Source organism: Toxotes jaculatrix, chromosome 4 (assembly GCF_017976425.1).
Source record: "Toxotes jaculatrix isolate fToxJac2 chromosome 4, fToxJac2.pri, whole genome shotgun sequence".
Lineage (NCBI taxonomy): Eukaryota > Metazoa > Chordata > Actinopteri > Toxotidae > Toxotes > Toxotes jaculatrix.
In genome coordinates, this window is record NC_054397.1 from 12,422,281 (window position 1) to 12,436,931 (window position 14,651).

Here is a 14,651-nt window from a genome sequence, read left to right on the forward strand (position 1 = left end):
AAACACGTGAAATGTTTTTTCCTGTTATTTAATTAAGATATACATACCGAACTGCAAAAATCTGGTTTACAAAATTTCCGTACTAACAAATTGACTTGAGATGTACAGAGTTCTTGGGATTGAGAAACATCTAATGTGTGTTTACACTACAAAATATAATGAAAACAAAGCCGGGGTGAATGGAAACAGGGTATGTTCAAGATGCTCAGAAACTATTAAGTGGTTGTTGTATGATCTTCAGTTTGAAAATTGCTTTCATCATTTAAAAAAAAGCCAATTTTCTTGGTCAACTGTCAACAATTTTTAGCCACAACTCCACGTAAAAATGTGCTGAAATTCCCCACACTCTTATTTCAAAATAGATATAAAACTGCATGTTGCATACACCCCACAGGTCACAGAAAGTTTGTCATTAACAAAACAGGTGTGGTGGAATGCAGGGATCAGTGGAGACAAGGAGGACATGATGCACCTATAAAAAGCCAGCAGGGAAAGCGTAAAAGGGTGGGGGGATAAAACAGACGATGAGGGCAGGCTTCTACAGGGAAAGAGTGAGGGGTGAAGGGACCTTTCCATGAGGTTATGTGCGGGCGCTTCTTTCCGTCTCTGCAAGACACTCCCTGACCAGTGCGCGGGCATGTATTATACCTAAACAAGACAAAGAGAAGGATTAAAGTTAATTAACTATATATATATATATATATATATATATATATATATATATATATATATATATATATATATATATATATATATATATATATATATTTGTATGTTTGTTTTTTCCCATTATCATTATCATTTTTGTTGATGCACCAAACAATTTGTTATGGGGGGCTATGCATGAAAACATATATATTCCATTTGTTTGCCAAAAAGTAATTCACAGACAAAGAAATGGATGTTTTCCTTCAATGTAGTGTTTCTTCTGTTTGAGGACTAAAATAATTTCAAATTCACATTCTTTTCTTTCTGAAAAGTAACTGCAGTTTACAATAACGTTCCATTTCAACACAGAATAAACTCTGTGTCAGATGTGCCTTTACCAAACAGCAAGAAATGGAAGCTGATTTTATTTCCATAATTTGATGACCATGGCCACCGCTCTTTCAGGGGCCCTACATTTCCATAATAAGGACATAAATAAATAAATAATAACACATTCTCCCCTCCAGAACTTGGATGAACAATTTCCAGTGCACGCCCCCACACACACCGACACACAAAACATTACTTGTGCTGACAACAGATATGTGTTTTTGACAAGTAAAACATACCTCTCTTTAGCCTCTCCATAGCACTCTTGCTCCCAGCATATGTAGGCCTGATCTCACGGCTCATCTCCTCAATTACAGACAGGAGCTCACTGTAGGTGGACCCTTGAGACACTTTGACAGGCTGTTTGTGTATTTTTTTCACAAACATGCAATTTATTGGAGAGAAAAAAATATTTCCATTAAGACTTGTCACAGCACAGCTGAAGAGAAAGAGCGATGTAAAGTGAAGACTTGCTAATAAGATGTAGTGTAATGTAAACTGTAAAACTAAGAAAAGGGCATGGATATCTTTAACCCATCTAATTCTTTCTACATTACCATTCTTTCAGCATTATAGCAAAGTATATTATTCCTCCTTTCTACGGTTTCAAATTATTCAAACGTCAAAAATAAATTTTTTTAGATCTACATGCATTTCAATCAAGCAACAAAGTCAACCACCCCTTTCTCAGAACTCTCATGTAGGTCACATGCCTACAGCCTTCCGGCACTGTCAGCTTTTACTATGCTTCATGAGTACAGCATAGATGTGTAGCAACACTTACAAACGTATGCTTTGCTGCAGGTACTTTAATTTTTTGAAAGAATTTTTCAGGTGAATTAACTGAGACAGATTATGTTTCATCTTTTTGTATATCTAAATGTAGTCACAAGTTTAACTCAAGTTTTCTGTTATAGGAAAAATCCAGTGAACCTGACTGATCCTTTGTTTTGATGGCTGGCGCATAGGCACAAAACCCCTCTACACCTAAAATTTAACAAGCTCTGTTCTGCTGCAAATGAAGGAAAAGTCCCTGATAATCCCAGCCCGGTTCACAATTAATGATCAGTTTTCAAATAAGGCATACCTGAACAAAGCCCATGGAGGGTGGGCCGAAGTCACTGAAAGCGGGCCTAAAGTTGGACGACGAGGGGAGAGATGGAGAGGGCACAGAAGAGCCTGGACAGATGAGGAGAACAGATAGAACACACTATAACTGGAACTTGTAACACAAAAACAATGACAAGAAACCTGCCTTGTGAAATATTTTATTTAATCTCAGTGAGGTATAAGCAATAATTCACAGTAAGGTTCCCGCCAGCCAGAGCCTTTACTTCACTACAGAAACCTCAGACTCCTTTATCACCTATATATCATGGCCACTTACCACAAATAACATAATAATCACCCATTTCTCTAATGTAGTCTCTATTTGTAGTGTTGCTATAGTAGCTTCTACTCTAATATTGGGTAGGATACTACTCTTGGAATTATTTTACATGTCCGTGTTGTAAAATGTTTTATATCCATATCGTGGAGAATTGACAACTGGCCAATATATGCATGAACACCATTAAGGGTGTGTGTGGTCTCAAGGGTACCTGGAGGAGTGTGGTTGGAGCCAGATGGCGCAGGAGCAATGGGTTTGTAACTCATGGCGATGTCAGCAGGCAGCTCCCCGTACGACGCGCCACTTCCTTCAGTCCCGTCAACCCGGTGCTTATACAGCTTTACTGTTGGTGATGAGCTCCTAAGAGCTGATGCAAAGAAAAGTAAACACAATTAAAAGAGGAAGGTATCAAAGTTATATTCCTCCTCAGAAGAACTGGAAGGAAGCTACAGTTCGCAGTTATCAAAGCAGAGAATATTGAAATTAGAATTGAGTATTCAAGCACATTGGTTTTTTTTTTTGTTCTCAAGCATGTGACTTTGTAGGATATACATCTAAACAAATAAAAAGGCAGGCCAGTATCTAATAGCAATGGTCAAGCCTTGATGTATTTCTCAGTTTCTGACTTTTTATGAGAAAGCACTCCAAACACTTACTTTGTTAACATCAGGGCAAAATCTGCCCTTCTCTACCTTGCTTATACACACAAATAAGTCACAGACTTTTGACCCATCAATGGATAATGTTTCAGCATTCTTTTCAAAGAAGACAGTGTTCACTTCTCATTCAAATCTGATAAAGATCATATCTGACAACTAGACATGATTTTTACTTGATAAGTTTCCGGAATATAAACGCCTTTCCAAGCGTGAATGTCTGAATTTGGTTTTAAAAAATACGACGAGAGCCGGAGGTGCTGAATGAAACAAAAGCTGACGTTAGCTTTAGAGGAAGGTGCCAAGCTAACTACTACTTGGTAACGTTAGCTAGATTAGCTAGCTGTCGCCGGTTAGCATAACATCAAAACTACAACGAAGAAAAACAGTGGTAATACAGCGATGATATTCCACAAACACAGAGTGAACGATGGAGAGGTTATCTACACCTCTGACCATTGAGAAGACTGCAATCGATTCAAAAGAGTGGTATTTTTATTACCTTTTTAAGGAGATCTGAAATCCTCCGTGGACGCGAGCCCTGGTTCTTCCTGTGTGTGAGTCTGCGCAGAGGAGAAGCGTAGTGTAGTAATGTGTTTTTTTCACTTTTAGAGCGATGTGATTGGCTGTTGGAGTAACCTATGACGTCTGTTCCAAACGGTGTCGTCACAGGGAATCACCACAGCAACAAACGTTGATGAATTAAAATACTACTGAAAAAACAAAAGTGAAATTGAATTTGTGGTTAATGCGAGACATTTGTATATACGGTAGTGTCTTGTTATCCAAAAAAGAAGGGATTTCTAGAGCCGCCTATGTCTTATTGTCCTCAGTGTTCCACAAAGGAGTTGGCAAACTCCTTTGCTATATGATTATGTGGTGGCGGATACTCCCCTAGTCTAGGTAGAGCTCCTGAATGCAGCCTTGAGCCAGCCCCTCCCACCTCCACCTAATCAGGGTCAGGTTATATAAGACACCTGTGTGCTTTTGTCTGTTTCTTTGCCTCCTGCTCTGTCCCTGCTGTGGCTGTCCGGGTGCTTTATTCCATGTGAAGGATTTTGGCGCAAGTTTTTAAACATCCTGTGGTGAGTTGGCCTATGACTGTTCTTTTGCTAATATACATTTTAAATATGCAGTGTGAGCCTTGTTAATGGTGTTTCCCCTTCTCTTTTTTAGGTTCACCTGCACTACTGCTGTTTTGACCCCTCTTTTTAGACGGTTTACATTTAGTTTGCCCGTTTGACGTTAGTTTAACCTTTGTTCACTTGTTTAGCTTTATCTTTTACATTTAGTTTTGGTTTGTAGATTTAGTATGATCTTTTGTTCTTGATTTAGCTTATGCCTTGAGTTTAGGTTTCTCTTTAGGTTTTTGTTTCTGTAGTCATTTAATTTCTTTAATCTCTTTTGTTTGAATTTGTTTCTAACCAACTGGGTTTATATGTTATATTTTTGCTTTGTTGATTATTGTTATTGTTTATTTGGTTATTGGGTTACATTATATTTTTTTGCTTTTGCTTGGCTAGGCACCCGTGGTGAGGGCCCTTCACTCAGGAACATTATAGACCGCACCGTTGGATGTGACGTTGCCATGGGTTTGGTTTTGCTGCACCAAAGGTGAGTAGTGGTAGCACACATGGCACTCCTTTGTGTAGTCTGCCTCTCAGCATGTGGCCTCTGCCTAGTTTTTTGTTTAGTTTGTTTTAACTTGAATTTTAAACTTTAAATACGTTCTTTTTAAATGAATGTCAAGGCCTTCCCCTTTTTAGTCGATAAATTTTAATCCCAATCAGATTAGCTAAATTTGATAACAAAGCTCTTTTAGCATGGACATTAGCATATAAACACAAATCAGTGTTCACAGATACTTTATCTAGAATAAGGATATTTTTATACAAAAATGATCAGTGTTGTATCATCCGTGGCTTCACTATGGAATTTGTTAGCTGTTCAATTGATAAACAAAAATCTTGTTTCAATGTCACTGGAAAGGTACCAGTCATATCTAAAGAACATGCTGCGATCCCACAGGTTCTCTTCAGTTTTTAAAGAATTGTAATTGCACACAAAATAACATTATTAGCTCTAAGCTTGCATCTAACCATTTGGAGCTGGGTAACTTAATGGTTACTTAATTAGTCTGTATTTATGTGCCTGTTTTCAGTTTTAGCATGCATGGCATTAACATGTCATATGTCTAGTCTCTCAAAACTAAGTTCATCTTTCTTTTATCTGTAAAACACCAAATGGAGCACATCACTATGCAGTATCTCTTTTTGCTGGTTTTGTCACCCTGTCATCATACCACCCCTCTGAGCTGCTGGATCCAGAGACTGCAGGGCAGAAAACCCATTTGCACCTTGGTGGCATTTCCACATTTTGACACCAGAATGCAACTAAAGGAGTTGCTTCTTTCAAATGCATAAAAAGAGACCATTTATCTTTAAACCTAACTGACAACCAAAACACTTGAGTTATTGTTATTTAGATAATATCCTTGTTTTCAGTTTTGAAATGACCTCTGAACTGTTGTGCAACAGGTCTTCATCTGTACATGCAATCAAGCATTGCAGAAGTTATGCAGAGTATATATAGAGATAGCAAGAGAAGACAGGACTCACTACAAATTTAATTGAGTATAATGTAGGAAAATTAAGCAGGTTGTTAATGTGATACTTTATAACTTTCTTGAATGCTGGCAGGTATGGGAAAGAAAGGATAATTGTGCTTTTGACCACTCCAACAAGGTGCGAATGATTCCAAATGTTTTTTTTTTATATATATCCTGACTGAAAGGACATGCGAGTAAAGTACACAAGAGAGCAGAATGTTCTTTGCTTGACCCCAGAGGGCAGCATGTAGTGTACAGAAAATGAGCTATCTTCACTATGTTGCAAAAATGATTCATCTCGCATTATCCAGTGTCTTGTCATGTACCAAAATGACTAAAATTTCGGTCACATTTGCCATCTCTTTGTTTGACTGAAAGGTTTTCCATCTGTAGGCAGCTTAAGGTCACACCTCACGTTTTTAGACAAGAGGGGATTCATCTCAGGCCTGGTTTTCACACGCCTGATAAATGTGCTTTGCTTTGTGCTATTTACCAAACATGGTGAAAAAGATGATGTGAAATCTTTTGATTTAAGGTGAGACAAAAATAAATTTGTTTTCACCATTTTCTGCATTGTCTGGCAAATAACTTATCTGTGCATAAATCATTTATAAATATGCAGAAATAATTGGCAGTGACAATCAGTAAAGATGATTACACACAGAAACATGCAAGATTCTTGTTGTTTATGTGGTAATATATTTATTATCTTCTCGGCCTATTATGTTTTATTTTGCTCACAGGTTCTTGGTAGATATCAGCTGGAACAAAGAGGTGAACAGAGAGCACATAATTGACTTTATCAGACATGTTTTTTTCACTGGGTGCAGGGTTAGCTACAGCAGGTTTTAAGATGGGAAATGGTTTTGCTCAGAGACACCTAAGCAGACATTTGCTTCAATTTCCATAAATTACAGACAGGTATTTGGCTCACCTCTTGGGCAAAGGCAGCTTAAAAGCCTTTCGAAGATGTGTCTTTAGAAAACCTCTGTGACTCAGAACTGCACAATTCCACATTTCAGTAAGTTCACTTTGAAGCTTCACAATAAGAGCAAGGTAAAAGTAACTTAAGATTTCTTCATTGTCAATACAACATGAAAATAGAAGTGAGGAGGAGGTCATAGAAACCCAGGTGATAGTTTGCCAAGTTGTGTGCCGCAGTTTGTAAGGGATAAAAAAAAATAAACTGATTTGAATCGATTGTCCAAACTGGAGGAACATTTCGAAACCTTGGGCAGTTTCTAGGCCATAGCTGACAAACTGTTTTACAGTTAATGAGGCAGAGTTCTGGTGAGAGAAAAGGCTCTTTGGTGATTTTACTAGTACCATACTAAAGGCTACAGTTCTACCCAGTGCCAGGTACTGGTTCTTTAATAGTCACATGTTTATGGCACTACCTGGTGCCTTGATTAGGGGCCTAATCTCAGTTTCCATAATAGCACTGTTAAAATGGTTTATTAGAACAACACTGTCAAGTAGTACCTCTGTCACAGTAGATGTCATAGATGTATCACCTAATGCATCAGAGATATCTGGTATTTAAATGCTATATGCAGACTGCATTTTCTACTTCACTCAGCAGTTCAGTAGGTAACAGCTCAGTCAACAGATCACCATCTTTGTTTGGTGCCCTGAATACTGACATCACTCCAGTCTAATCCTAATGCACAGGCTCCTGCAAGAGGTCATAATATGATCAGTGGGCCAGGAAAAATCAAGAAACAAAGTTCCGCTGCACAAACTTAAATTCACTTGGACTTTTTTCTAGTTGTATGGTGTCATGATCAGCCCCTAAGGGGGCTGTTCTCTGAATCCTTTAGTTTGTTTTTTGTTTTGGTCTCTTTTGTGGACATTTGGAGCTTCTGGACTCTTGTTTAGTTTCTTTTAGTAGTTCTAGTTGTGTTTCCTTATTCAAGTTACTCTTGTTTTGGATGTTTGAGTTTTGGTTGTGTATGTCGTCTTTTATTGTGAAGTCTTGTCCCTAGTGTATCTGGCAGCCCTGCCCCTCCCTATAAGCAGACCACGCACTGTGCGTAGGGCCCCACGTTTGCGGAGGGGGCCCCATTTTGAGGGAGATTTGCAAATTGTGTGAATGATTCATGCAGTGCACCACTGCACACATTGCGTCAGTGATGCGCACCACAGCGCTGCGCAATATGAGACGCACAATGAGGACCCTTAAGTGCAAGCGAAGCAAAGGGTAATGGCAGCTGTAATCTGACACCGCGCATGCACGCCATCATGATGATAGGCAACAATCAACATCGAACCAATCAGCAGTCAGAGGCTGCAGAGATGACATCCAAAAGACAGTATGAGCCCGGAGCGTCTAAGAGGAAGAAAAAACGGAGGGGTTGGGGTTAGGGTTACAAAATCTTGCTTAGGGCCCCCGTTTGGCTAGGGGCAACCCTGGTATCTGGTCTTGTTCCATTTCCTGTCTTTGTCTAGTTTCACTCCTTTTGTGATTGTCTGCCCCACCCTAATTAGTGTCACCTGCTGCCCATTGTCTTGTGTATATAAGTCTTGTGGTTGCCCTGTGTCTTTCTATTTGTCTGTGTTGAACCTGTTGTGTGCTTCTGCCTTGCCTCTCCGAGTCTGCTCCCCGTGTTTGTTCCTGTACCTATGCTTTGTGTTTTTTCCCTTCTCATGGACATACCTTGGTTGCCTTTTGATTTCAAGTAAGGACTTTTGGAGTTTGCTTTGTGTTTTATGCTTCCAGCCTTTTTCCTTCATGAATGATATTTAGTTGTTTAAGTTTTGTTCTCTGGCCTTAGACTAAGCTCAGAGCAATATTTAATATTTACCAGCTTTCACCGCTGCCCCCACCCACTATTAACTTACAGTTACAGCAGCACATAAACAACAGCAGCCACTTACTGACGGAGCTGCTCTGTCTATGCAATGTCCGACTTTTTAAACAGAAAAATGAGACGAAATAAAATTGTAGCCTAGTATTCCCGCAATAAACAGACTCTGAGAGTTCGGAACACACCGCAACAGCGTTCCGAACATTAGCTACTCCGGTCCTCCATCTGTATCAGCAGCGACCATAAATCGGCAATTAAGTCATAAGCCAGCGGCAAAATATGCTAATAAATGCTAATTAGTGCAAACATCCAGGTAAAATAGTGAGAAATTTACTTACCGAAAAAACTGCAACACAGACTCCTCCGACGGTCAGTTAGTAGTCTACACTACAACAAGCTATATTGTCACAAAAACCTATCCGAAAATTGGCAAACAAACACAGACACTGCAGCCCCTGTCAACCGCTGGAGATAGCCAGAGGCCTCTGGATGTAGCCGCCTAGCCCAGCCGATGCTTTAGCAAAGCGCTAACTGCCAGTGCAGGTCTATCGAGCTGTCACTCAACGTAGCCACGCCCTAATTTATGTAAGAATTTTAAGCCTAAATAACACTAAAACGGCGTTAAGTATCTGATTTAAAGGAAGTAACTCTTCTTCAGCGGACCCAGACAGGAAATGCTAGCCTAAAAGCATAAAGTTTGAAGCTAGCAATTCTCACGCAACGTTACCTATGATATGTCGGGCTGATCCCTCGGAAGGCACTGACTCCGATTCAATGTTGTCCCTTCAACTAAATAAAGGAGCAAATACGCTCGTTTCCTGGCTCTTGAAAAGGAGTTTGGCTGGCTGTAAAGTTTATGTTAATGCTGTTCAGCACAACACATAGACAGGACAGTACAGTAAAAAGTCATACAGTCAGAGGGATTCGTAACACAACTATGGAGAACGATTAAATATAAAACCGCGCCATCCGTGTCTGGATCTAACCACTCGTCTGCCTCAGTGGCGGGAGCAGCAGCCAGAGCCAGAGCAGTAGCTGAAGCTGCGCGCGCCAGAGCCGCATTTGCGCAGAAAGAGCTAGAAATCAAGAAACAGAAAGCCAGATTGGATCTGGAAAAGGCTACACTGGGGGCTACCCTGCAAGCCCTCGAAATTGAAAAGGCGGTGGCAGAAGTTTGGGAAGCAACTGCAGAAATGGAATGTGGAGGACAGGCACAGTCGCAGGAGCTGCATGGCGCCTCAGGAGGTACTTCGGCGGACAGAGACATATGTGGAACAACAGACACACACCAGCTTTGTCCCCAAAGCATCCCCTCCCGACTCACCACCAACTGTCTGCATCAATTCACCACCTCCTCCCCCCATCAATTCAGCATCTCCTCTTCACATCAAAGACCCTCCCTCATCAAGACCCTGTGTTATGCCCCTCTTCCCCCATGATGCTCACCCAGTCTATTCAGTCAAACCACACAGTGAGCACTTACCTGTATCTGAACATTTGCCCCCTATGCATAAGCACCTCACCTCGTACTCTCACTCTCCCCCTAAAACACCTCATCAGCAAGGCTGCTCTCCATACAAATGTGTCGGTCTGAAGCAAAGGCCAGAAACTACCCCAGCTTCACCCTGTCCAGTAACAACCATGACCATCAGCGCAATGAAAGAGCTCCACCAAGGCATGAGAGTGTTAGGACTGCCATATCTGTTCACAGGATGGACGTCTCAACAACAGCTGATTCAGGCACCACTCAAAGAGCAGAGACAGAAGTGGTCAACCTAAGCACTGTCCACTTCACAATAAGCCACACGCTCTGGACAAATGCAGAGGTTTTAGACTGAAGCCACTCTCTGAGCGCAAGAAACTGCTAAAAGAAAATAAAAGATGCTCTCCTACTCACATGGCAAGGAAGTGTGCAGTCAAGATGAAGTGTAATGAGTGTGAGAGTGATGATCATTGCACAGCTTTGCATCCAGACACCACCCTCTCACCTGCAGCATTCCCTGTGGCAGAGCCACACATAGTACATCAGCACAGGTCTCCTGCGGAGATAACTTCAAGGTGCACTGAGGTCTGTGGAGATGGTCTCCCGGCTTGTTCCTGTGCAAAGATAAGCCTCGTACAAGTCTTCCCTCGAGGTAAAAGAGAGCATGCTGTGAAAATGCATGCCCTCGATAACCAGAGCAACCGCTCGCTGGTCAGGTCAGAGTTTTTCATGGCAGCCCCGCACGATATCTGATGAGGACGTGCTCTGGCACTACTGAAATGGTCGGGAGGAAAGCAGTCGGGTTCCAGATAGAAGCCATCGATGGACAGGTACATCAGGATTTGCCTCCACTCATTGAATGCAATGAGATCATGAGTGACAGGTCAGAAATTCCCTCTCCAGAGGTTGCTCTTTTCCATGCTCATTTAAAATCTTTGGCCCCTCACATCCCAGAGCTCAATCCTGAGGCACAGATCCTCATTTTATTAGGGAGAGACATTATACGTGTACATAAAGTGAGACAACAAATTAATGGACCTCACAACGCACCCTTTGCGCAGCGTTTGGACTTGGGGTGGGTCATAGTAGGGGAAGTTTGCATCGATAGAGCCCACAAGCCTACAATAGCTACCTACAAAACCAATGTCCTCCAGAACGGACGTCCATCTTTCCTGACACCATGTTAGAAACTCATCTATGTCAAACACATGGCAAGCTATGGCGGGGAGAAAAAGTATGACCTCACTAACCATTCTTCAGTCTATGTGCTGAGGACAAACTTGGGCAGAATGTGTTCATGAAAACTGCACATGACAACAAACCTGCGTTGTCTTTTGAGGATGAGACATTCCTAAAAATCATGCACACAGGGTTCAAAAGAAATGAACAAAACAGCTGGATTGCCCCCCTGCCATTCAGGTCACCCAGGCCACGCCTCCCAAACAATCGTGCACAGGCCCTCTCTCGTCTCAACTCCCTGCGGCGCACACTGAACAAGAATCCTGAAATGAACGAACAGTTAGCTTTATGGAGAAGCTCTTTGGAAATGGACATGCTGGGAGCCCCCCCCTCTCTGATGACACAGAATGCTGGTACTTACCCATTTTTGGGGTGTACCATCCTCAAAAGCCAGGTCAGATCAGAGTGGTTTTTGATTCCAGTGTACAAGAAAGTGGCCACTCACTCAACAGTGTTTTGCTCTTTGGCCCTGACTTGAACAACTCACTCTTAGGAGTGCTTGTTGCGCTAACAGCTGACATCCAGCAAATGTTCTACTGTTTCCTTGTGAGAGATGACCACAGAGACTTTTTGAGATTTCCTTGGCACAAGGACAATGATCTGACTAAGGAAGTAGCTGAGTACCGCATGCGTGTGCAGGTGTTCGGGAATAGCCCTTCTCCTGCAGTGGTGACACATGGGCTTCGGAGAGCCGCTCAAGAAGGCGAGCAAAGGTATGGTCCTGACTCATGCCACTTCGTTGAGAGACATTTTTATGTAGACGATGGGCACATCTCGGTGCCGACCGCATCAGAGGCCATTGACCTACTGAAACGCACCCAAGCATCATTGGCAGAGTCAAACCTTAAACTGCACAAGATCGCCTCAAACTGTGTCACTGTAATGCAAGCCTTTCCACCAGAAGACCTGGCCGCAAGCTTAAAGGACTTGGGCCTCAATAATGAAACACTGTGCAAAGAAGTCTCGGTTTGTGCTGGGATATTGACTCGGACAACTTCCAGGAGACAAGCAGAACAAGTGGGAAACATGGAAAAAATCTCAACAAGATCTAAGCAGCCTCCACCTCCCTCGTGCATACATGCAGCGTATATATCTCTCTAACACCACATACACTGAACTGTGTCTCTTTTCAGATGCTTCCAACTGGGCCATTGGCGCAGTGGCCTACCACAGAGGCATAACTGCTGATGGACAGTGTAGTGTGGGCTTTGTGCTTGAAAAAGCAAAGCTAGCTCCCCAGCCGGAGCCAACCATCCCTCGTCTCGAACTATGCGGTGCTATGCTGGCAGTAGAGATGGCTGAAGTTATCCTAGAAGAACTCGACCACAAGCCAGATGGTGTAACATTTTACTGTGATAGTAAGGTGGTTCTGGGTTATATACACAAGTCCAAGCGGTTCTTTGTATATGTACGCAACCTTGTTCACCACATGCGACAAACGACTTTTCCACAACAGTGGCGCTATGTGCCTACAGATCAAATCCTGCTGATCTAGCCACAAGATCTGTGCCTGCATCACAACTCACCAACATAATGTGATTCACAGGACCAGAGTTCCTCTACAAGCCACACCAGCCTGAAACTCTCAAGTCCTCCCAGTTGGTGGACCCTGAAAAATACATCGAGGTCAGGTCTCAGGTGACCACACTAGCTACTCATCTAAGGGAAGGTAAACTCACCTCTGAGTGCTTTCAATGCTCAACATGGAAGTCGCTGCTGAGGGCTGTCGCTTTCCTGATCCATCAAGCCTCTTCTTTCAAATCAGGCAGTGCAAACATATGCAGAGGATGGCACTTGTGTAAGCAACCATGTACTCCAGTGGAGCTGGAAGCAGCTAGGCAACTAATACTGAGGTCTGTGCAAAGAGACACCTATCCACACGAGTATACAGCGCTACAGGAAAACAGAAGCATTCCAAATACAAGCACAATCCTGAGTCTTGACCCTGTTGTGCATGGTGGCCTGCTGCAGATCGGTGGTTGCCTGAAACACGCACAGACTGAGGTGAGAAATGATCCATCAAGCCTCTTCTTTCAAATCAGGCAGTGCAAACATATGCAGAGGATGGCACTTGTGTAAGCAACCATGTACTCCAGTGGAGCTGGAAGCAGCTAGGCAACTGATACTGAGGTCTGTGCAAAGAGACACCTATCCACACGAGTATACAGCGCTACAGGAAAACAGAAGCATTCCAAATACAAGCACAATCCTGAGTCTTGACCCTGTTGTGCATGGTGGCCTGCTGCAGATCGGTGGTTGCCTGAAACACGCACAGATTGAGGTGAGAAATCCTATCATTCTGCCCAGATGTCATGTCACAACTCTGTTGGTGAGCCACCACCATACAAAAGTGCAGTACCAGGGCCGATACTTCACAGAAGAGGCTGTTAAGGCTGCCAGCCTGTGGATGGTTGCAGGCAAGAGACTAATTAGCTCAGTCATACACCACTGCATCACCTGCTGTAAGTTAAGGGGGAAGCTTCAGGTCCAGAACGTCTGACACCATCCCCACCATTCACATACGTGGGGCTGGATGTGTTTGGCCCCTGGAATGTGGTCACTCATGGAACCAGAGGTGGAGCAGCTCATAGCAAGCGATGGGCTATCCTCTTCACATGCATGTGCACCAGAGCTGTGCACATTGAGCTCATTGAAAGCATGGACTCACGTAGCTGCATAAATGCTTTGAGATGTTTTTTTGCTCAGAAGGCCAGCAAAGCAGCTGAGATCCGATAGAGGCACTAACTTTGTCGGGGCTAGTATGGAGCTAGGCCTGAAACCAGATGACCCAAACCAGGTCTGCACTCTAAACTACCTTCATGAAAACGGCTGCGTGTGGGAGTTCAACCCGCCACATGCTTCTCACGTGGGGGTGGGGTGGGAGCGCATGATTGGCATGGCCCACCGAATCCTTGACTCCATGCTACTGCAAAGAAAACAGAATCAGCTCACACACAAAGTGCTATGCACCTTGATGGCAGAGGTGAGTGCCATAATGAATGCAATACCATTAGTTCCAGTCTTCGTCACCAGCGTTGCTGACACCTGCTATGCTGTTAAACCAAAAGCCGGGGGTCCCTGCTCCAGCCAGCACTTTTACTGAAAAGGACTTGTTTAAATGTCAGTGGAGACAAGTGCAGGCCTTGGCAAATGAGTTTTGGACACAATGGAGGAAAGAGTACCTCCACACCCTTCAACCGAGGCATAAGTGGCACACAGAGACACGAGATCTACAAGTCGGGGATGTGGTCTTATTAAAAGACAGTCAATCTCCTTGTTACGAGTGGCCCACAAGCTGCAGTTCCTCAGCTGCCGCTGGGGGCTGGCTCCAGAAATGAGCAATTCTCCATTGACCCCCATGCTAAAATAGCCAACTTTACAGCCTAAAAAAACATATTTACAGCCTGGTACATTTTTTGTTTTTGGTCTT

General features: G+C 42.9%; 1 protein-coding gene and 1 long non-coding RNA gene across 2 annotated transcripts; one reads left to right on the forward strand and one right to left on the reverse strand.

Annotated features, from left to right (window-relative positions):
* Nucleotides 1-12: 12 nt before the first annotated feature.
* cdk2ap2 (cyclin-dependent kinase 2 associated protein 2) lies at nt 13-3,650 on the reverse strand. Its single transcript, XM_041036506.1, has 5 exons — nt 3,587-3,650; nt 2,640-2,795; nt 2,126-2,217; nt 1,278-1,398; nt 13-648 (listed from the first exon to the last, which is right to left on the reverse strand). The coding sequence occupies exons 2-5, from the start codon at nt 2,692-2,694 to the stop codon at nt 581-583; spliced, it is 336 nt and encodes a 111-aa protein (XP_040892440.1). The 5' UTR covers nt 2,695-2,795; nt 3,587-3,650; the 3' UTR covers nt 13-580.
* A 471-nt stretch (nt 3,651-4,121) lies between these two features.
* Nucleotides 4,122-5,606, forward strand: LOC121181191. The gene is made up of 3 exons (XR_005893993.1): nt 4,122-4,169; nt 4,608-4,698; nt 5,334-5,606. It is a non-coding gene; the product is annotated as an uncharacterized LOC121181191 (long non-coding RNA).
* The last annotated feature ends 9,045 nt before the right edge of the window (nt 5,607-14,651 follow it).